At 39.8% G+C, this 22,668-nt stretch overlaps 1 protein-coding gene across 2 annotated transcripts; it reads left to right on the forward strand.

Moving 5' to 3' along the window:
• The first annotated feature begins 1,311 nt into the window (after nt 1–1,311).
• Nucleotides 1,312–17,762, forward strand: klhl3 (kelch-like family member 3). Of its 2 annotated transcripts, none has more exons than XM_048176705.1 (15): nt 1,312–1,801; nt 2,265–2,387; nt 5,044–5,150; nt 6,235–6,356; nt 8,950–9,112; nt 9,225–9,334; nt 9,758–9,874; nt 10,712–10,861; nt 11,237–11,354; nt 11,434–11,631; nt 13,969–14,070; nt 14,292–14,453; nt 14,574–14,714; nt 16,740–16,883; nt 16,953–17,762. In XM_048176705.1, exons 1-15 carry the CDS (start codon nt 1,788–1,790, stop codon nt 16,979–16,981), a joined length of 1,800 nt encoding a protein of 599 aa, XP_048032662.1. In that variant the 5' UTR covers nt 1,312–1,787; the 3' UTR covers nt 16,982–17,762. The 2 variants fall into 2 exon arrangements, with proteins under 2 accessions (XP_048032662.1, XP_048032663.1); XM_048176706.1 differs by having other exon boundaries at nt 1,314–1,801; nt 14,325–14,453.
• The last annotated feature ends 4,906 nt before the right edge of the window (nt 17,763–22,668 follow it).

Consider the following 22,668-nt stretch of genomic DNA (forward strand, 5'->3'; position numbering starts at 1 on the left):
TGATTGCAAGGCACGCTCCCTGTGCAAACGGGGTCACAGCCGCTGCGTAATATCATTGGCCTGCTGCACTCATGGTACGGCAACAAAGTTCCTTGATTATTACGCCGAAATGAGAGTATAGTTCCTAGCCATATCGGCCTAGAAAATCACAACTTTTAATTTTCCGTCAGTCTTAGTACATGATGCAACTACAGAAGAGTCAAATTTTAAATATTAAAAATATCAAAACTCTTTGGTCATTTTTGAGCGAGATGCTAACGGTCTAATTAGATTCAATTAACTATGCTAAAAGTGGTACCGCCAGACCCGGAGATCGGCTGAATGGATTTCAAAAAAAGTGGAGTGTTCCTTTAAAGGGATAGTTCACCCAAAAATGATCCATCATTTACTCACCCTCAGGTTGTTCCAAACTGGTATAATTATTTTTTTTTTTTGTTAAAATATCTTCCTTTGTTTTAAACAGATGTTTGTAGCCAGGCTGCTTTGGGCCACCATTGACTTCCAGTGTTTTTTTTCCTACTATGGAAGTCAATGGTGGCCCAAAGCGAGCATTGACTTAAAGGGTTAGTTCACCCAAAAATGAAAATTCTGTCATTTATTACTCACGCTCATGCTGTTCCACACCCGTAAGACCTTCATTAATCTTTGGAACACAAATTAAGATATTTTTGTTGAAATCCGATGGCTCAGTGAGGCCTGCATAGTTAGCAATGACATTTCCTCTCTCAAGATCCATTAATGTACTAAAAACATATTTAAATCAGTTCATGCGAGTACAGCGGTTCAAATATTAATATTATAAAGCGACAAGAATATTTTTGGTGCACCGAGAAAAAAAAAAAAAAGACTTATTTAGTGATGGCCGATTTCAAAACACTTCTTCAGGAAGCTTCGGAGTGTTATGAATCAGCGTATCGAATCATGATTTGGATCACGCGTCAAACTGCCAACGGCTGAAATCACGTGACTTTGGTGCTCCGAACAGCAGATTTGATACACTGATTCATAACACTCCAAAGCTTCCTGAAGCAGTGTTTTGAAATCGGCCATCACTAAATAAGTAGTTATTTTGGTTTTTGTTTTTTTTGGCGCACCAAAAATATTCTCGTCGCTTTATAATATTAATATTGAACCACTGTACTCACATGAACTGATTTAAATGTGTTTTTAGTACATTAATGGATCTTGAGAGAGGAAATGTCATTGCTCCCTATGCAGGCCTCACTGAGCCATCGGATTTCAACTAAAATATCTTAATTTGTGTTCCGAAGATTAATAAAGGGCTTACAGGTGTGGAACGGCATGAAGGCGAGTAATAAATGACATTATTTTCATTTTTGGGTGAACTATCACTTTAAAGATATGAAATCAGCTGAACAGAGAAATATTTACCTAACTTTTAAACTATAACCATATCAATGATTAACTTTTTATATATAGTTGATGATGACGGATATGAAGAGTGACCTTGGTGACTATGGCGCGATTGTATCACTGTTGCCAGGCAACGCGGTGATGATGGAGGGCCGTAACGACGTTCTCGGATGTAAAGTCAAAGAGCCCAGCGATAGCTGCGAGCTGCTATCCAGTCAGATAAAGAACCACGGCCATCTCATGAAAAACAGCACTGACCACGAAACAGACTGATGAAAACATTTAACACTCGACTTGAGGCTTTAAACGACCACTAACGTCAATAAAAGAAATATCTGAGACTTACAAAACCTGCACGAAAATAATGTAGCAAGCTAACTTTAGCCAACTGTCTAGCGCGATACTGCTCGGATATGGACTGTGACGGGTAAGTGTGTGTTGTAACGGAAAAAAGATGGATTTAACTAACAAATGTTTTTGGTAAAGAGCAAACCGACATGATTTGCAAACGGCAAAGTTCTTATTTGAACCAAACAGGAGAACGCATCTTGTATTGCTGTTACTACTATTTGTAGCAGCTAAATTGCTAGCTGTGTGTTGTGCATTCGCGAATTCAGCAGCGAATAATCTAACATGATACCTCATGTTTAAGTTTTATATATAATTATCTAATTAAACATGTTTGAAATATTGCAGGACAGCAGTTGATCTCGTGCGGTTGATTCTCGATGTGGTCAATATACTTGCTTTTATCATCAAAATGGCATCTGTCATGCGAAACTAGTTAAAGTTAGTTTGTGTTAAGAGCAAGAGATCCGTTATTTTAGAGTTTAATGGTTTTAAAACATTAAACATATTAGTTGCAGACATCTTTTTCTTTCATTCATTAGATATGGACTCCCTTGTCCTCTGCCTAGTTTGGATTCTCAGGAGGATGCCAAAGACCCAGGGTTGCACACCTTCAGTCACACACACATGAGGAAAGCCTTTCGGCTTATGAATGACTTGAGAAGGTTGGTAAACTTACTCAGAACCTAGTTATGTTATTCAGGTGAGATAACATTGATGGGGACATTTTTTTCAGTCAGTGGTTCACTTGGATGAAATGGATTCTTTACATTAAAGGTGCAATATGTAAGATTTTTGCAGTAAAATATCCAAAAACCACTAGTACAGTGTTATATATTTTGTTCACTTGAGTACTTACAATATCCCAAATGTTTGCAACTATTTGTAAATCGTGCGAAAATTGCAATTTTAATCAAGGCTCCGGGACGTGTGAGGAGTCGCCTGTCAATTGCGTCATACCCGCGTTACCCTCGGTTTCCGGATTTATTTTGTAGAAACCATAAAAACACCAAAGACGTTTTAATATATTACATGTTTTAATAGACAAGGGAACAACTGTTTTGATATATTTATAGACAGAAAATTCATTATTGTTATATAGCTCAACACTTTTAGTCTTATTGTTTAAATCTAATTTTCTTGATTTTTTGCGTGTACCATGCTTCACCATGCCTCGGAGAAAAACACTATTTTGTGAAGTAGATAACATAGCATCATCAGATGCAGCTTTATTTTAGTAACAGTAATACAGCATTTTCTCCATCATACAATACGTTTTAAAATGAATTGCATGTCATTTATCAACACAAGCCATCCAGCATTTAATATGATATTATAAAATCTTACTGCCGTGTGCAACATAACAGCCACCGAGCGAACGCACAGAGTAACGTTATAACATCATTTTCAACACACTCAAATGTATCTTAATATGATAAACAGAGCTGCATTACCTCATACTCATGACCGGAAAAGCAGAAGCGGCGCCGGCAACTGTGTCATAATAAAAGTCCCGCTGCTCGTGAGGCGTGTGTTGGTCAATCGCTCCAGCTCCTTGTTCAGCTCCACAACACTCGCTCCTGCTCTGCTTCATACTACAGTAACATTAATAATCGCATCCATGAACATGATTTCTTCCCGAGTCCTATCCCTGTTCTTTTGCACCGGCTGTGATGTGGAGAACACATGTCCCAAGATTCCACGCTCAAACTTGGCGTCATCAAGCTACGCCTTTTTGAATAGGCTTCTAGCGACCTCTAGCGGACACAATTTTTACATACTGCACCTTTAAATTTGGTCCCTGACAAAATTAAATATTTAGTTATGGTCTTGAAGTTGTCTGTTTTAATTTTGTTGCACAATGTAACTATATTATTACCCAGCTCTTTATATAAAGTTATATAATATACAAGTATGTTTACCGACTATAGCATACACCAACCAGGCATAACATTATGAGCACTGGTGAAATGAATAACACTGATTATCTCTGATTATCTCACCTGTTAGTGGGCAGCAAGTGAACATTTTGTCCTCAAAGTTGATGTGTTAGAAGCAGGAATAATGTGCAAGTGATGGCTAGATGACTGGGTCAGAGCATCTCCAAAACTGCGGCTCTTGTGGGGTGTTCCCGGTCTGCAGTGGTCAGTATCTATCAAAAGTGGTCCAAGGAAGGAACAATGGTGAACCAGCGACAGGGTCATGGGCGGCCAAGACTCAGCGAAGGCTGACCAGTGTGGTCTGATCCAACAGATGATCTACTGGAGCTCAAATTGCTCAAGAAGTTAATGCTGGTTCTGATAGAAAGATGTCAGAATACACACATATTGGGGCTGAATAGCCGCAGCGAAAGCGCCAACTGTGGGCATGTGATCATCAGAACTAGACCAAGTAGCAATGGAAGAAGGTGGCGTAGTCTGATGAATCACGTTTTCATTTACATCACGTGGATGGCCGGGTGTGTGTGCGTCTCTTACCTGGGGAACACATGGCACCCTGATGCACTGGGAAGAATGCAAGCCGGCGGAGGCAGTGTGATGCTTTGGGCAATGTTCTGCTGGGAAACCTTGGGTACTTTGACACGTACCACCTACCTAAGCATTGTTGCAGACCATGTACACCCTTTCATGGAAACGGTATTCCCTGGTGGCTGTGGCCTCTTTCAGCAGGATAATGCTCCTGCCACAAAGTAAAAATGGTTCAGGAATGGTTTGAGGAGCACAACAGCGAGTTTGAGGTGTTGACTTGGCCTCCAAATTCCCCAGATCTCAATCCAATCGAGCATCTGTGGGATGTGCTGAACAAACAAGTCCGATCCATGGAGGCTCCACCTCACAACTTTCAGGACTTAAAGGATATGCTGCTAACATCTTGGTGTCAGATACCACAGCACACCTTCAGGGGTCTAGAGGAGTCCATGCCTCGATGGGTCAGGGCTGTTTTGGCAGCAAAAATAGGACCAACACAGTATTAGGAAGGTGGTCATAATGTTATGCCTGTATTTATCACCCAGCTCTAATCTGCTAAATGTGACTATAAGGCATGAAGATATTAGAATAGCCTATTATAAACATCAACATTTTCTGTAAAAACTGCTTTAAATTTTTTGTATTGTGAAAAGTGCAAAACCTGATTTTTAATTATTGTGTATGCTGCATGTCCATAAGACATCTCATTTCCCAAAAATATTGTGATTCTTAGTAGATCGTAGAGTCCATTGGTGCCAATGGTTTCTACATCTTATGTAGGCTTATGATACTTTTAGGAGAAACAGCCCTGGTCTGGATCCTCAGTTTTCTTTCATTTTCTGTATAATCGCAGTAGGAGGATGCTTTGTGACGTTCTGCTGGTGGCGGGTGAAGTGGAGGTACCAGCTCACAGAGTAGTGTTAGCGTCCTGCAGTCCTTACTTCTGCGCCATGTTCACAGGTACTCTTTACAAAAACGTCCTAATGCTTTTCTTACATTGATGAGAGCAACATGTCTCTCACTGCACTCTGTTGTTCTCCAATACTTAGCAATGTAGGATCTATGATTATGAATTAATAAAATGAAAAATATCTCATTGTTTACTCACCCTCATGTCATTCCAAAACTGGTGAACACAAAACATTTTCCTTTTTGGGCGAAATAACCCTTTATTGAAGGCTGACACCTAAATGTTTGCATAGTATTTACATAACATTAGGTAATATTAAGTGTCCCTGCTGATTATTCTTGATGTTCATTCTTGCTTATTTAAAGGGTTAGTTCACCCAAAAATGAAAATTTCATTAATTACTCACCCTCATGTCGTTCCACACCCGTAAGACCTTCGTTCATCTTCAGAACGCAAATTAAGATATTTTTGCTGAAATCCTATGGCTCAGTGAGGCCTGCATAGGGAGCAATGACATTTCCTCTCTCAAGATCCATAAAGGTACTAAAAACATCAGTTCATGTGAGTACAGTGGTTCAATATTAATATTATAAAGCGACGAGAATATTTTTGGTGCACCAAAAAAACAAAATAACGACTTATATAGTGATGGCCGATTTCGAAACACTGCTTCAGGAAGCTTCGGAGCGTTATGAATCTTTTGTGTTGAATCAGCGGTTCAGAGTGCCAAAGTCACGTGATTTCAGCAGTTTGGCGGGTTGACACGCAATCCGAATCATGATTCGACACAAGATTCATAATGCTCCGAAGCTTCACAAAGCAGTGTTTTGAAATCGTTTTAAATATGTTTTTAGTACATTAATGGATCTTGAGAGAGGAAATGTCATTACTGGCTATGCAGGCCTCACTGAGCCATCGGATTTCAACAAAAATATCTTAATTTGCATTCCGAAGATGAACGAAGGTCTTACGGGTGTGGAACGACATGAGCGTGAGTAATTAATGACATTGTTTTCATTTTTGGATGAACTAACCCTTTAAATCTCATTTTCAACAGTTCATCTTTTAGATGTTTGATTGAGAGTTTGCTGGATCTGTATGTGTAATGCTCTGTGTTGTGCTGGATTTGTTCAGGTGACATGAGTGAAAGCAAGGCCCACCATGTCGAGATCAGGGATGTTGATGGACAGACGCTCTTGAAGCTGGTGGATTATATTTACACCGCTGAGATCGAAGTGTCTGAGGATAATGTTCAGGTAAGTCAAGACACATGTACTGTAGCTCTTTGTGTAAAGGCTGATTTCGCTCTCTGCCTCTGGTGCTCTGTTTTGAGCATTGAGAGGCAGGGCATTTCCTCTCATTATTAGCAGAGGAAATGAGCAGAGCTGGAGAGGAAGTTTTCTGTGATGTGCACTTTGCCCGTTTTGTTGGAGCTCAATTGTCCCAGTGTGTTCTGTTGTTTGTGTGTGGGCCTTTTGTTTAGATGTACAGAAGCAGAACACAGCAGAGGAGAACAGATGATCTGAGAAGCTTCCTGGTATTTGTGTAGGAGCAGTGTGAAGTGTCCTAGTTTTCATCTGGAGAGGATGGACAGATGCTCCAGTGGGGGTAGCGGCTGTTTATGGCTTAGTTGGTCCATGGGGATTCCGTATGTTATACTTCCCCCAAAAGCAATTTCCATTCCTTTTCTAGGAAGAAAGTGGCCATATTAGAGTTACAATGTGTAGATGTTCTAAATTCAGTCTCGTACTTCCCTGTGGCCATTGCTTTAATGTTAAGTAGCTTATGCTGTTTTATTTTTTTATTTTCATAATTCGCCAATTTAATTCATATAATTAGATGTGGAGACACTAGCTTCTACACTTTTGCAATGATTTACTAATAATTGAATCTCTATTAAAATACCTTTTTAAACAGTGGGGGAAAAAAATTATTCAACACGTCAACAATTTTTTTTAATTAAACACAGTTCCAGTGCTTCAATTCAACCGGCCACACACACAGGACTTCTGATCAAGAAATCAGAAGGTTAGTCAGAAGAGTAGCCCAAGAGCCAAGGAGGCAGCAGGTACGCTTGTCACAGAGAAAACAATAGGCAATGCCCTCCACCGCTACAATCCATGCACGCTCACCCCGGAAGATGCCATTATTAAAGAAAGGCATGTTGAAGCTTGTTTGAAGTTTTCTAGACAGCATTTGGAAATTCCTGTGAATTACTGGGAGAATGTAGTCTGGTCAGATGCGACAAAAATCACACTTTTTGGCAATAATACCACACGCCATGTTTGGAGAAGAAATGGCTTTTCATATGACCCTAAAAATACCACACCAACAGTAGGTGGAGCATTGTCATCCGTTTAAAAGTCCAATCCGAATGAAAGTGCTCCATATAAACACCCCAATCGGAATAAAAATGCCCAAACCAAATGAAATTGTAATCGTTTTGAGAGGGGTGGGATAAACCTTTCTATAAACCGAACAAAACAAAAAGTCTGCCATGTAAACGAGTTAAACCAATTACTTTGCATCGACATCATCACGCCAAGAGGCCGGGGGTCGTCAGAATGCACAATTGCGGCAGCAAAATTAAATTGGAGTAAAACTGAAATGACACGTTTATTAAATACACTGAAGGAACTCATTGTATCATTGCTACGGACCTTCATCCACATGCTTCTGCTTTTCTTCGGAGGGAAGGGTAGTATCGAGATGCTCCGAGATGCACAGCCACCAAAAAGGTCAGCTTCCTGCGCCCGTCTTTTTCCTCATACCTTCCTGCAGTAATATGCTACAAATTCACACTGTTGCTGCTTGATTAAGAGCAACACTTTACATAAAAATAGCGTGCATAAGAAATAATAGAACTCCATGTTGACATGAATACAAGGCGGAAAATAGGACATAACCTAATGTGTGTGTCACAAAGTCATTCTGATTGAAAGCGCCAGCACATGTAAACTCCGTATTGGATTATATAACGTCTTATGTAAACAGTCCACCGAATCTTTCAATCGGAATGACAAAAAATTGTACATGTAAATGTGATTAGTGAACTTTGGAGGTGGAAGCATCATGCAATGAGACTTTCTCTTCTCATGGAATCCATATTATTTAAGGGAAGATGAATGGAGCCATGTACTGGGAAATTCTTGAGATGAATCTGTGGCCATCCACCAGGATGGGACGCAGGTGGACCTTCCAGTAGGACAGCGATCCCAAGCGTACTGTAAATGAAACTCTGAATTGGTTCCAGAGGAAGAAAAAGTTGTTGGAATGGGCCAGTCAATCACCAGTCTTAAACCCAATAGAGCATTTGTGGAAGAAGCTGAAGATTAAGATACACAAGAGGGAATGTTCAAGATTTAAAGATGGTGAATGGACCAAAATCCCACCTGAGCACTGTGAGCGATTGATTGGTTCATACAGGACGTGTCTTGAAGCTGTCATTGCAAACAAAGGCTTTTCCAACAAGTATTAAATACAATTTCTGTTAGTGTGTTCAATACTTTTTCCCTGTCATTTTATTTGAACCTTTTTTAATTTTATTTATAAACATGTATTTACATGAGAGTTATTATTGCCCAATGCATGGGTGGCATCAACACCAAAGGATAGTAGTGGGTGTGTTAGCTGTTCAAGAGATTTGTAGGGTCTGCATTAGTGCAAATCAGTCCATTGCAATCTACTTGTGCCTGATATGGTGATTGACCCAAATCAGACAGTTATAGAAGTGCACAGTCCTATACTGGTTAGTCATCATGAATTTGGTCGACAGGCTGGCTGGTTACATCTTATGCAGTGTGTGTGTGATGTTTTTTCATCTCTTTGTGTAATTCCTGCTGTGTTCAGGTGTTACTCCCAGCTGCCAGCCTGCTGCAGTTGATGGATGTTCGGCAGGTTTGCTGTGACTTCCTGCAGACGCAGCTCCATCCCACCAACTGCCTGGGCATCCGAGCGTTCGCTGACCTTCACGCCTGCACAGGACTGCTCAGCCAGGCCCACGCTTATGCCGGTGAGCTCTCTTCTTTCTTGAGTCATTGTGGGATGGGTAACAGCTAGTCGAATAAGCAACCCACCAGTATGTATTTTTATGCTAAGATACTTTGTTTGCTTGTTTGAAACAGAGCAGCACTTCACTGATGTCATGGTCGGTGAGGAGTTCATGGCCCTCTCTTTGCAGCAGGTGTGCAGTCTGATCTCCAGTGACAAACTGACCGTGTCCACTGAAGAGAGGGTAACGCATTGCCCAGTTCATTTACTTAGTTTTTGTCTTTTCTAACTGTTTTCATCTGCATATTGTGCTTCTCAATTTCAATGTTTTGTCACATCACAAAACCTGTTTTTAGCTCAGCCTTGCATGATCTGTAGACAGCAGACAGTTGATGGTTGGTTTTTACACGCATGCTAGTGTGTGATGCTGACGGAGACGCCGAGCCATCTGTCAGTCACACTGCATTAGCTGCTCTCTGCTTACGAGTAACTTGCGTCTTCAGTCTGCACTCACACACCCACTTGATGGCAGCTGTCATCTGTCAGATGCCTCAGTGTCATTTGAGCAGCGAGGATGGCGGCCAGGCCTGCTGCGGCTTTGAGATGCAATCATACAATATGCAGAGAAACATATAGTTCACTTTGTTCTGGTCTATTACACCCCTAGGTTTTTGAGGCCATGATCGCCTGGATAAAGCATGATAAAGAGGCCCGTTTGGAGCACATGCCTAAGCTCATGGAACATGTTCGCCTGCCCTTGCTATCCAGAGATTACCTGGTTCAGGTATGGCTGCTCACAGTTTCATAGTGAACTCTCTATATTTGTTGTGATTGCATTTCTGGTTTTCTTTAAGGGGTTAGTTCAGCCAAAAATTGAATTTCTGTCATTAATTACTCACCCTCATGTTGTTCCACACCCGTAAGACCTTCGTTCATCTTCGGAACACACATTAAGATATTTTTGATGAAATCTGAGAGGTATATGACTCGTCCATAGACTGCAATATAATCAAGACTTTCAAGGTCCAGAAAGGTACTAAAGACATTGTTAAAGTAGTCCACGTGACTACAGTGCTTCAACCTTAATTTTATGAATACTTCATTGACGTATAAGCGCAAGACATCACTGCCGTTGTCAGAGCGCGATCAGACCTCACTAACCGAGTGCTGAACGCAGTTGGACATAGTGGTGTATTAGAGGTAAAAAATGATATAAATACTGTTTGGTTTCTCGCACAAACCGATCGTTTCCTGTCTTAGGACATCAATGTGTCGTCACGAGCCGCAGGGTTTAATTTGGATTTGTCTATGCAAGTTTTTTCCGACTCTTATTGATTGTGTTCCCATTCACTCGCATTATAAGACTGACAGACGGCAACGGTTGCAGTTAAAAATCATCATTTGTGTTCTACTGAAGAAACAAAGTCACCTACATCTTGGATGCGCTGGGGGTAAGCAGATAAACATAAAATTTAAATTTTTGGGTGAACTATCCCTTTAATTTGTGTTCTGAAGGTCTTACGGATCTGGAACGACATGAGGGTGAGTAATAAATGACAGAATTTTGGGTGAACTAACCCTTTAAGCATTATTTTTAGGATTTAAATGTGTATTTGTACAGATTGTAGAAGAGGAACCCTTGATAAAAAACAACAACACTTGTAAGGACTTCCTCATTGAGGCGATGAAGTACCACCTTTTACCTGCAGACCAGAGGCACCTTATAAAGACTGACAGAACCAGACCGCGCACACCAGTCAGTCTGCCTAAGGTATTAATATACTGCAACACAAGCATTCACTTAAAACATACAGTACCAGGCAAGTTTGGATGTACTTACTAGTTCTTTATTATCTCTGGTTTCCTGAACGATTCACTAAGTCATTTAATCTGCTAACCACAGGCAAGCTTGAGGCTGTTCTGTTAAAGACTGTCTGTATATATTCCAAGATGCACTCGTAATTATTATGAATGAGAAAAAAGTGCAACACACATTATGACAGAATACATCCCACTTTGAGACTTGCTCATGACTGCACATGTGCATTGACTGGTCTAGTATGGAAAATACGTTTTTTGATTCTCTTTGAGCATAAGAAACAACATTTATGGGGCAGCAGGTTGATTTTCGTTTTGACTCTTGCAGGTGATGATGGTCGTAGGGGGTCAGGCACCTAAAGCCATCCGCAGCGTGGAGTGCTATGACTTTCAAGAGGACCGCTGGTACCAGGTGGCTGACTTACCCTCCAGACGCTGTCGAGCAGGTTGCTCTCTGTTCTGTTCCTCATTGCTCGATGTGTGCTCTTCTCTTGGTGTAACTCTCTGTCTGTGTGGCTCATTTAGGTGTGGTGTATATGGCCGGTAAGGTGTATGCTGTGGGGGGATTTAACGGCTCTTTGCGTGTGCGGACAGTGGATGTGTATGATGGGCTGAAGGATCAGTGGAGCTCCGTTCCCAGCATGCAGGAGCGCCGCAGCACTTTAGGAGCAGCTGTACTGGGGGACCTGCTGTATGCTGTCGGCGGCTTTGATGGGAGTACAGGTATATCTTTGAAAAATGAATCTCAGGTTTATTTATACACTACTTAAAGGGGACCTATTATGCAAAATTCACTTTTACATGGTGTTTGAACACAAATGTGTGTCAGTAGTGTGTGTGCACAACCACTCTCTATAATGGTAAAAATCCACCCACTCCTCTTTTTGTAATCCCTATAAATCATTAGAAGTGTCTCAGAACAAGCTGTTTGCAGATTATAGCTTGCTGATGGAATCAGCCCTATTAACATAGACCCCACCCTAAATGAGCATTTAACAGCAGCATTCAAGAAATGTTTTCTTATTAAAGCTACTAAAGTTATTCAGTCAAGAGCAGTGCATGATTTTCTGTTTTCATAGTTGTTTGATTCATTTTAACAACAGATAAATATTACGCTGCTGTCACTTTGAAGGTGCCTTCGAACGTTTTTTTACAAGATGTAATATAAGTCTAAGGTGTCCCCTGAATGTGTCTGTGAAGTTTCAGCTCAAAATACCCCATAGATTTTTTTTAATTAATTTTTTTAACTGCCTATTTTGGGGCATCATTAAATATGAGCCGATTTATGCTGTGCGGCCCCTTTAAATCTCGTGCTCTCTGCCCACGGAGCTCTCGCTTGCGTTAAACAGTGCATAAACAAAGTTTACACAGCTAATATAACCCTCAAATGGATCTTTACAAAGTGTTCGTCATGCATGCATCGGATTATGTGAGTATTGTATACTGTTATATTGCTTACATTTGATTCTGAATGAGTTTGATAGTGCTCCGTGGCTAACGGCTAATGCTACACTGTTGGAGAGATTTATAAAGAATGAAGTTGTGTTTATGAATTATACAGACTGCAAGTGTTTAATAATGAAAATAGCGATGGCTCTTGTCTCCGTGAATATAGTAAGAAACGATGGTAACTTTAACCACATTTAACAGTACATTAGCAACATGCTAACGAAACATTTAGAAAGACAATTTACAAATATCACTAAAAATATCATGATATCATGAATCATGTCAGTTATTATCGCTCCATCTGCCATTGATGATTCAGCTGTGCACATCCAGACGTTACTGGCTGCCCTTGTCTAATGCCTTGAACATGGGCTGGCATATGCAAATATTGGGGGCGTGCATATTAATGATCCCAACTGTTACGTAACAGTCGGTGTTATGTTGTGATTCACCTGTTCTTCAGAGGTCTTTTAAACAAATGAGATTTATATAAGAAGGAAGAAACAATGGAGTTTGAGACTCTCTGTATGTCATTTCCATGTACTGAACTCTTGTTATTCAACTATGCCAAGATAAATTCAATTTTTCATTCAAGGGCACCTTTAATAAACAGATCTAATATACACATGTGATTTCTTTTCCTGCTGTTTAAGTTCACAGACATAACCGACTGTGTGATCGCAACTTTTTTGTGTTTTTGACATAACTTTGTGTGTATTTGACAGTTTAAGAGCAGTAAGATGTGAACTTACACAACACGCCGTCTGACAGTCGGCTTTCTGTGCGCGTGCTTCAGAGATGTGTGCTCAGAAAACCATATATCAGAAGTTTAGACTGGTATGGCTTTAAAACACATGCAGATAATAAACTTTCATGATTATGATGGACTGCAATGTCACATGAGCGTGGCCATGATAGAGATAATAATCAAAATCAAACGGATGTTTTGTTTGTGTGGTTTTAGCAGAGTATCCGAGGTACAAGCTGTACAGGCTCCGCCCTGTTCTGGATAGGGGGCGTGGAGCAGCAGCTCATTTGCATTTAAAGGCACATGCACGAAAACAGCATGTTTTTCCTTCCACTCAAAAATGGGTATTTGCAACATGGTATAATAAATGATCTGTGGGGTATTTTGAGCTGAAACTTCACAGACACCTGAGACTTATATTACATTTTGTAAAAAGGGCATAATAGGTCCTCTTTAAAGTCAAAGTAAAGACATTTATAACCATGTGAAAGATTTCAAATATAATCCATATATAATAGAATATAATTTCCACAAAAGCCCAACTTTTTTTAACATTGACAGTAATAGTTAAAAAGAAAGGAACATTTTTTTTTTTTTTTTAAATAGTATTATTTCACAATATCACTATTTTTGCTGTATTGTTGATCAAATAAATGCAGTAGTGGTGAGCATAATAGACTTCTTTTGAATGGTGGTGTTTTTTATTTTTTATTTTTTATTTTTTTTTTACTATATCTTTACATTTAAACCAACTCTGTCTGGTTTTAGGACATGCACAACCAGCCTCATTTTATCCCTGTTTCACTGACGATTTGAATAGCTGATGAACGTGTATCTCTCTCTCTCTCTCTCTCTCTCTGCAGGTCTGTCGTCAGTGGAGGCGTATAGCCCCAAGGCTAATGAGTGGGTGTTTGTGGCTCCCATGAACACCAGGCGTAGCAGTGTTGGGGTGGGCGTGGTTGACGGTGAGCATTTTGAGTACATGTGTGTTGAGCAATCTGCTCAACGTATTGAGGCATGCAACAATAATGTTTTAAGTGGCATGATTTTGCTATAATTAATTTGCAAAGAACATTTCGCAACATTTTACCTTTTGGGTGTTGTTACATATTTGTTTATATAACTGTGCAGATTTGATTTGCATAGTAGTTTACTTGAGTTCATTTGCACACACTCTTTTGTGTAGTGATTTCACACAGGGTGTCTGATGCTTGTACAGGAAAGCTTTATGCTGTTGGAGGTTATGATGGAGCGTCTCGGCAGTGTTTGAGTACTGTAGAGGAGTTTAACCCAGTCACTAATAAGTGGTGCTATGTGGCGGACATGAGCACTAGACGCAGTGGAGCTGGTTAGTTCCTCTTTGGACATGATTTTAATTACATTGGGCTCACTTCTTTTGGTTCTTACAGTTGGCATCTCCACTTATTCACTGGCTGGGATGCAATTGTGTGTGTGTTTGTGTGTACAGGTGTTGGAGTGCTCAATGGACAGCTGTATGCTGCAGGTGGACACGATGGTCCTCTGGTGAGGAAGAGTGTGGAGGTTTATGACCCTGCCAGTAACAACTGGAGACAAGTGTGTGACATGAACATGTGCCGAAGGAACGCAGGTGAGCAACCGGAGGAGAGACAGCAGTGCTCGACATTGAGCAGTGTCATGTGCTTGTCCTTTAGATAAGTATATTGGTTTACTTGTGCGAGTAAAAAAAGTAATTGTGTAAATGTAATTTATTCTGAAGCAATATTCGCATCAGTGTTCTTTCTGCGTCATTTGTCCTCTCAATTTGATTCCCAGGACATTTTTTATTTTTATAAAGGGCATTTTCCCCCTAACCTTAATAAATGCATGCGTCATCTTTCATGTTGAATTGTAACCAGTCAAATGAAATCAGAAGCTGCATCTGAAGTGGCATTTAGATGTATTTACACAGACGATTTAATGAAGCTTAGAGGTAGCAAGAATGCATTTACACTGCAAAATTACAATAATGTTGAGACTGATGTTTTAAATAATTTGTTTTCTGTGTATATTGTGTATAGTTTGTCCATGCATATTGATGTTTATCAACAAAATTCACTCCTAAAAGTGTGAGTCAGATATGGGAATGAGGCTAAATGTTCTGTATCGGAAATTGCAAACAAAAGTTCTATAGAAACTATATCTATAGAAATATATAGATATACCAAAATGATTCACTGATTAACCATTAAAGGATTAGTTCACTAAAATTTCCTGATAATTTACTCACCCCCATGTTATCCAAGATGTTCATGTCTTTCTTTCTTCAGTCGCAAAGAAATGAAAGTTTTAGAGAAAAACATTCCAGGATTTATTCTCCATATAGTGGACTTCACTGGGGTTCAATAGGTTGAAGGTCCAAATGTCAGTTTCAGTGCAGCTTCAAAGAGCTCTACATGATCCCAGACGAGGAATAAGAGTCTTATCTAGAGAAACCATCATCATTTTCTAAAAAAACTAAAAATTATATACTTTTTAACCACAAATGCTCGCCTTGCACTGCTCTGTGATGTGCCACTTATTACGTAATCATGTGGGAAAGGTCATGCGTGTGGGAGGCGGAAGTTACGAGCAAGTGTCAAAGCGAACGTGCAGAGACTAAGAGTCTATGTCGGACGATTTTGAAGTTGGAGGAGTAAATGAGATTAAGCATTTCGTCCTATTGCGGTACTTCCACCTACGTCACGTGTGACCTTTCCAACGTGATTATGTAATGTGTTGCACATCGCAGAGCTAATGCAAGATGAACATTTGTGGTTAAAATGTATAAATTTTTATTTTATTTTTAGAAAATGACTGATTTTTTTCACTAGATAAGACCCTTATTCCTCATCTGGGGTCGTGTAGAGCCCTTTGAAGCTTCAATTTGGCCTTCATCCCGTTGAACCCCAGTGAAGTCCACTATATGGAGAAAAATCCTGGAATGTTTTCCTCAAAAACCTTCATTTATTTTTGACTGACGAAAGACAGACATGAACATCTTGGATGACATGGGGGTGAGTAAATTATCAGGAAATTTGAATTCTGAAGTGAACTAAACCTTTAAGATGGATTAAATAATAGACAAATTTATTAAACTGAATGAGATTAGATGCAAATGAAGGTTTTGATAGTAAGAAGGCAGTTATGATGAATGAAACGTTTAGATGAAACATTTTGTGTAGTGAAAAAGACACTTTGTAATTATTGTGTATTGTAGTAACAATTGAAAATATGTTAATGTTTGAAAAAAGTTCACTTTTGAAGATCTTTTCCGATATTAGTACTAAAGAGTTTTGAAAAAATACCACTTGCGAAAACGGCAGCAAAGCAATTAAAAAAAAAAAAAACTTGTAAAAGGTTATATCTCTTAAAAACTCTTAAACAATTCTAGAAAATGTTATTTTAGTAGTCTTGACACAGTTTCAAAGTTTGGATCCTATACTAGAAACTTTTAGAAATCTCTTCCTGGTCAAAAATGACCCGAATATGTTTACAAGAGCTAAAGCACTGAAGAAAATGGTTTTATGTGTACATTAAAAATTATGTTCACAAGAGTTCCTGTTGTGAATGTCAAACACTAGACATGTTCCAAGACCTTTAAAATCCTTTAAAAGTTAAGTGTGTTTGTCTCTAGGAGTGTGTGCCATAAACGGTTTACTGTATGTGATCGGAGGAGACGACGGGTCGTGCAACCTGTCCTCTGTAGAATACTACGACCCTGCTGCTGATAAATGGAGTCTCATCCCCACCAACATGAGCAATGGCCGCAGCTACGCAGGTCTGTTTCACTCTTATGACCTCTATATACAGCTAAAGCTAAACTAATCTGCTGTTTTGTCTATTTCAGGGGTGTCAGTTATTGACAAGTCATTATGACTAAAAGTCCTGGGCAGCGGGCCACTTCACACCTGTCGAGGACTGAGCTGTGACAGACAGACAGTGATTTAAGGCAGAATCCAGATGCTGACAGGTGTTTGAAGCTCTTCATCTAAAAGCCTGACTGCCTCACAAACGCACCAAGCCCTGACCTCTCCCAGTCTCCAGAAAGTGCCATTTAGCTCTGTTATTAACAGAGAGGTCACATGGTCGCCCCATACAGTATTAAATGAGACCTCAGTTACACAGGACTGAATCTGCCAGGACAGAGCGTGTAAGGGACGACCACCGGACCTACGCCCTGTGCGGGATCTGGGTGGTAGTCTAGGTGCAGGTGAAGAATGTGCCAATAGAGGCCTCTCTGCCTGCTTTACTACTGACATACAACGCTCTGAACTATGACACTCGCGTAAGATGTCAAAACTGATTCTACAGGCTAACACTAATGCTTATGACACCCTTTAAACTGGATCAGGACTGGATATCACTGACATCTGTTGTTTTGGTTACAGGGTTACCTAATGTTTTACGTTTGTATGAAAAGTAATATGGGAACAATTCTATAAGTTGTTTTAACCAGCTGCTTTTGTGCCATATAGTATTGAGGATGTTAAACTGCTAAACAGAAACACCATATAAATCTCACAGGGTAAAAGCCCGTTCACACCAAGAACGATAACTATAAAGATATGCGCTATATTGCCAAAAGTTTTGGGACACCCCTCCAAATCATTGAATTCAGGTGTTCCAGTCACTTCCATGGCCACATGTGTATAAAATCAAGCACCTAGGCATGCAGACTGCTTCTGCAAACATGTGAAAGAATGGGTCGCTCTCAGGAGCTCAGTGAATTCAAGTGTGGTACCGTGATAGGTTTCCACCTGTGCAATAAGTCCATTGTGAAATTTCCTCACTATTAAATATGAGACAGTCAACTGTTAGTGGTATCATAACAAAGTGGAACAACAGCAACTCGGCCACGTAAAATCACAGAGCGGGGTCAGCACATGCTGAGGCTCACAGTGCGCAGAAGTTGTCAACTTTCTGCAGCGTCAATAGCTACAGACCTCCAAACTTCATGTGGTCTTCAGATTAGCTCAAGAACAGTGCATAGAGAGCTTCATGGAATGGGTTTCCAAGGTCGAGCAGCTGCATCCAAGCCTTACATCACCAAGTGCAATGCAAAGCGTCGGATGCAGTGGTGTAAAGCACGCCACCACTGGTCTCTAGAGCAGTGGAGACGTGTTCTCTGGAGTGACCAATCACGCTTCTCTGTCTGGCAATCCGATGGATGAGTCTGGGTTTAGCGGTTGTCAGGAGAACGGTACTTGCCTGACTGCATTGTGCCAAGTGTAATGTTTGGTGGAGGGGGGATTATGGTGCGGGGTTGTTTTTCAAAGGTTGGGCTTGAACCCTTAGTTCCAGTGAAAGGAACTCTTAATGCTTCAGCATACCAAGACATTTTGGACAATTTCCTGCTCCCAACTTTGTGGGAACAGTTTGGGGATGGCCCCTTCCTGTTCCAACATGACTGCGCACAAGTGCACAAAGCAAGATCCATACAGACATGGATGAGCGAGTTTGGTGTGGAGGAACTTGACTGTTCTGACCTCAACCCGACAGAACACCTTTGGGATGAATTAGAGCGGAGACTGTGAGCCAGGCCTTCTCGCCAACATCACTGCCTGATCTCACAAATGCACTTCTAGAAGAATGGTCAAAAATTCCCATAAACGCACTCCTAAACCTTGTGGAAAGCCTTCCCAGAGGAGTTGAGGCTGTTATAGCTGCAAAGGGTGGGCCAACTCCATATTAAACCCTACGGATTAAGAATGGGATGTCATTGAAGTTCATGTGCACATAAAGGCAGGCGCCCCAAAACTTTTGGCAATATAGTGTAGCTCTAAATAGCAGTGTCCACACCACAGCAATAACGATATAGAGAAACAATATCATTGGGATCACTTTTTTGTTGAATGATAAAACACTGACAGCCAATCAGAATCCATTGTAATTTAAGGGCTCGCGCATTTAAAATGGCGGACGACATTTCGAAGAAGTTAATCGCTGAGGTTCAGAAAAAGCCACCACTGTTTGACAAGTCAAACCCCCTTTTCAAAAATACTTTAAAGAAAATGGATATATGGAAAACAATAAATAGTGAGAAGTATATGTCAGGCTAGCAAACAGTGTAAAACAAAATTACCTCAGGTATCCAGCGCTAGTTTCGACAACATTGTCTTGCTTCCTTTGAAGTTGCAGTAAAAAAGACTAGGTGTTGTTTTTATTCCATTTATATTGACTTAATCAGCTAAATTCACTGTTAGATTAGATCGATTACACTAGCTATTCAGTCGAAACATAGCATGCTGAGGACATCTGCTGGTTACAGCCGTGTAAATGCAACAAGAACAGCAAAAACATGTTGTACACACTTTGAAACCGCAGCAGAATAAACAGACCATTATCGTTCATTGGTGTGGACACAAATATAGTTATCATTCTTGGTGTGAACGAGCCTTAAAGGTGCGGTCACATTAGCGCCATTTCTGCAAAATATCGCGTACTGTAGTGATGTATGAAGCACAGCTCACACAGAGGTCACTTTAAAACCAAGCAGGTTACAGAAATCTTTTGCCCTCATAAAATTTCCTGATGGCGTGGATTCCTGTATTGAAATTACTGGATTTTGCCTGTAAACGTTTGCAAAACAACGTGACCGCACCTTAATGTGCCAAATGTAACTCCTAATCATATGGATTATACTGTATGTTAGTTACTTGTACATAAGCTTTTTTCATGATGCAGTTTGGTGTGCAATCGTCCATGTTGGACACACAAGACTCTTAATAATAACTCTATGGATGCAGTCACTGAAACAGCACTGGCTTGGTGTCTCTTTGGTAAAATTGCACTGTTCATCTTCGTCAGCACTCGGTAGACTTCTATTTCAATCGCAGGTAAATATCAAGACAGCAAATATTTTTGAAAGTACACCATTTATCCTGTTCTACCCTGATATGGGATGCTGGTTCACTGGGTGTTTTGGATCTGTGATTCAACAGAATTGGACATTTGAAGACTGTTTTATTTTATTTTAAAAATATTAAGTCTTCTAATGTTGTGTTCCTCATTATTGAGCTATAGGCTCTGTAAAGCTTCATTGTTTACAATACTGATCATTGTGAATTAATTTTGATGTCAATGATTAAGAATTAAGCCCAGCTCACATCACAGATTTTCACACTAAGCTACTTTGTTCATTTGGATATATATTAATATGAAAGTCATACTATGCATTAAAACATTCTTTATAATGTTTTTTTGTTGTTGTTCTCAGTGGTTCAGAGCTTATTTTGTGCTATGCCTGCCTGGTTTAACTGCTGCCATTACATTTGATGTCTTTAAACATCATAATCCACAACTCTATGACATTCCAGTGTGGTGCATCATCTATGGATTATGCACGAATGTGGTTTGTGAACAAGGTGTTAATGTATTTCTAAACAAATGTATTAAATTAAGCTTTGTTAAGAGAATTTGATTGCCATCTTTATGTGTTGTGGTCTATGAACTGCCACTGGAGGGCAGCGGTCAGTCATACATCGCCAAGATGAGAGAAGATGAAAGTGAAAATGATCTTGGAGATGTCAGGTTTGCATTAACGTCGTCAAATATAAGCGTTCAACGCTTTCTACGTGAGACACACGCAATTGACAATCCTCACATGTCAATAGTCTGGTTTCAGAAGTAAAAACCTACATTACCCAGAGTCCGTACAGAAACCAATCAGAGAAGGCGGTGCAACAAGAAAAACGCGCCAAAAGACTTTATTTTAGCTCCGCCCACTATTGAAGCAACGACCAAGTCGGTCTCCCTACGCTTTCCAAATAGGCCAACATGAATATTTGTATAGGTTATATATGCATTTTGCAACAAACAATCTATATTGTTTTTTTTAAATAACCTTGTACGTTTGTATTTTTGTCTGATTTTCAAAATCAATTTTTTTTGCTGAAAATCAAAGAGCTACAACTGACTCAAGCCACAGCCTTTGATGAAAGCAACTGAAGATAGAAGAAGACATTAAATCTCTCCAGATCTCAGCAGAGGAGGGTTAAAAAACTCCACAAAAGCATTACAGCTTCACATATTACTAACCAGACTGACATTATTACTGTCATTCATCTACAGAAGTTCTTACTTAGAATTAAAGGATTAGTTCACTTTCAAATGAAAATTACCCTTTACTCACCCTCAAGCCAACCTAGGTGTATATGACTTTCATCTTTCTGATGAACACAATCAGAGATATATTAATAAATATACTGATGCATTTGAGCTTTATAATGGCAGTGAACGATACCAACAACTCTGGTTTTGGCGGAGGCACATAGAAGGCGAACGTTTGTTTATATAAAGCATATATGAAAATGACCGATTGTTTCGCTAGATAAGAGTCTTATTCCTTGTCTGGTATCGTTTAAATCCCTTTGAAGCTCCACTGAAACTGTAATTTTGACCTTCAACCATTTGGAGTCCTTTGAAGTCCACTATAAGGAGAATAATCCTGGAATGTTTTCATCAAAAACCTTCATTTCTTTTCGACTGACGAAAAAAAGACCTTGGATGACATGGGGGTGAGTAAATTATCAGGAAAATTTTATTTGAAAGTGGACTAATCCTTTAAAGGGTTAGTTCACCCAAAAATAAAAATTCTGTCATTTATTACATACCCTCATGTCGTTCCACACCCGTAAGACCTTTGTTAATCTTCGGAACACAAATTAAGATATTTTAGTTGAAATCCGATGGCTCTGTGAGGCCTGCATAGGGAGCAATTACATTTCCTCTCTCAAGATCCATAAAACTAATAAAAACATATTTAAATCAGTTCATGTGAGTACAGTGGTTCAATATAATATTATAAAGTGACGAGAATATTTTTGGAGCGCCAAAAAACCAAAATAACGACTTATTTAGTGATGGCTGATTTTAAAACACTGTTTCAGGAAGCTTCAGAGCATAAATGAATCAGTGTATCGAATCTGCTGTTCGGAGCGCCAAAGTCACGTGATTTCAGCCATTGGCAGTTTGACGCAATCCAAATCATGATTCGATAAACTGATTCATTTGTGCTCCGATGCTTCATGGAGCAGTGTTTTGCAATTGGCCATCACTAAATAAGTCGTTATTTTGTTTTTTTGGCGCTCCAAAAATATTCTCGTCATCCTGTGAAGAAACAAAACTAACCATCACTGAGATCCTGTGATAGAACAAAACTAACCGTCACTGAGATCCTGTGAAGAAACAAAACTAACCATCACTGAGATCCTGTGAAGAAACAAAACTAACCTTCACTGAGATCCTGTGAAGAAACAAAACTAACCATCACTGAAATCATGTGAAGGAACAAAACTAACCATCACTGAGATCCTGTGACAGAACAAAACTAACCATCACTGAGATCCTGTGAAGGAACAAAACTAACCGTCACTGAGATCCTGTGACAGAACAAAACTAACCATCACTGAGATCCTGTGACAGAACAAAACTAACCGTCACCGAGATCCTGTGAAGAAACAAAACTAACCGTCACTGAGATCCTGTGAAGAAACAAAACTAACCATCACTGAGATCCTGTGATAGAACAAAACTAACCGTCACTGAGATCCTGTGAAAAAACA

This window comes from Megalobrama amblycephala, linkage group LG23 (genome assembly GCF_018812025.1).
Source record: "Megalobrama amblycephala isolate DHTTF-2021 linkage group LG23, ASM1881202v1, whole genome shotgun sequence".
Classification (NCBI taxonomy): domain Eukaryota; kingdom Metazoa; phylum Chordata; class Actinopteri; order Cypriniformes; family Xenocyprididae; genus Megalobrama; species Megalobrama amblycephala.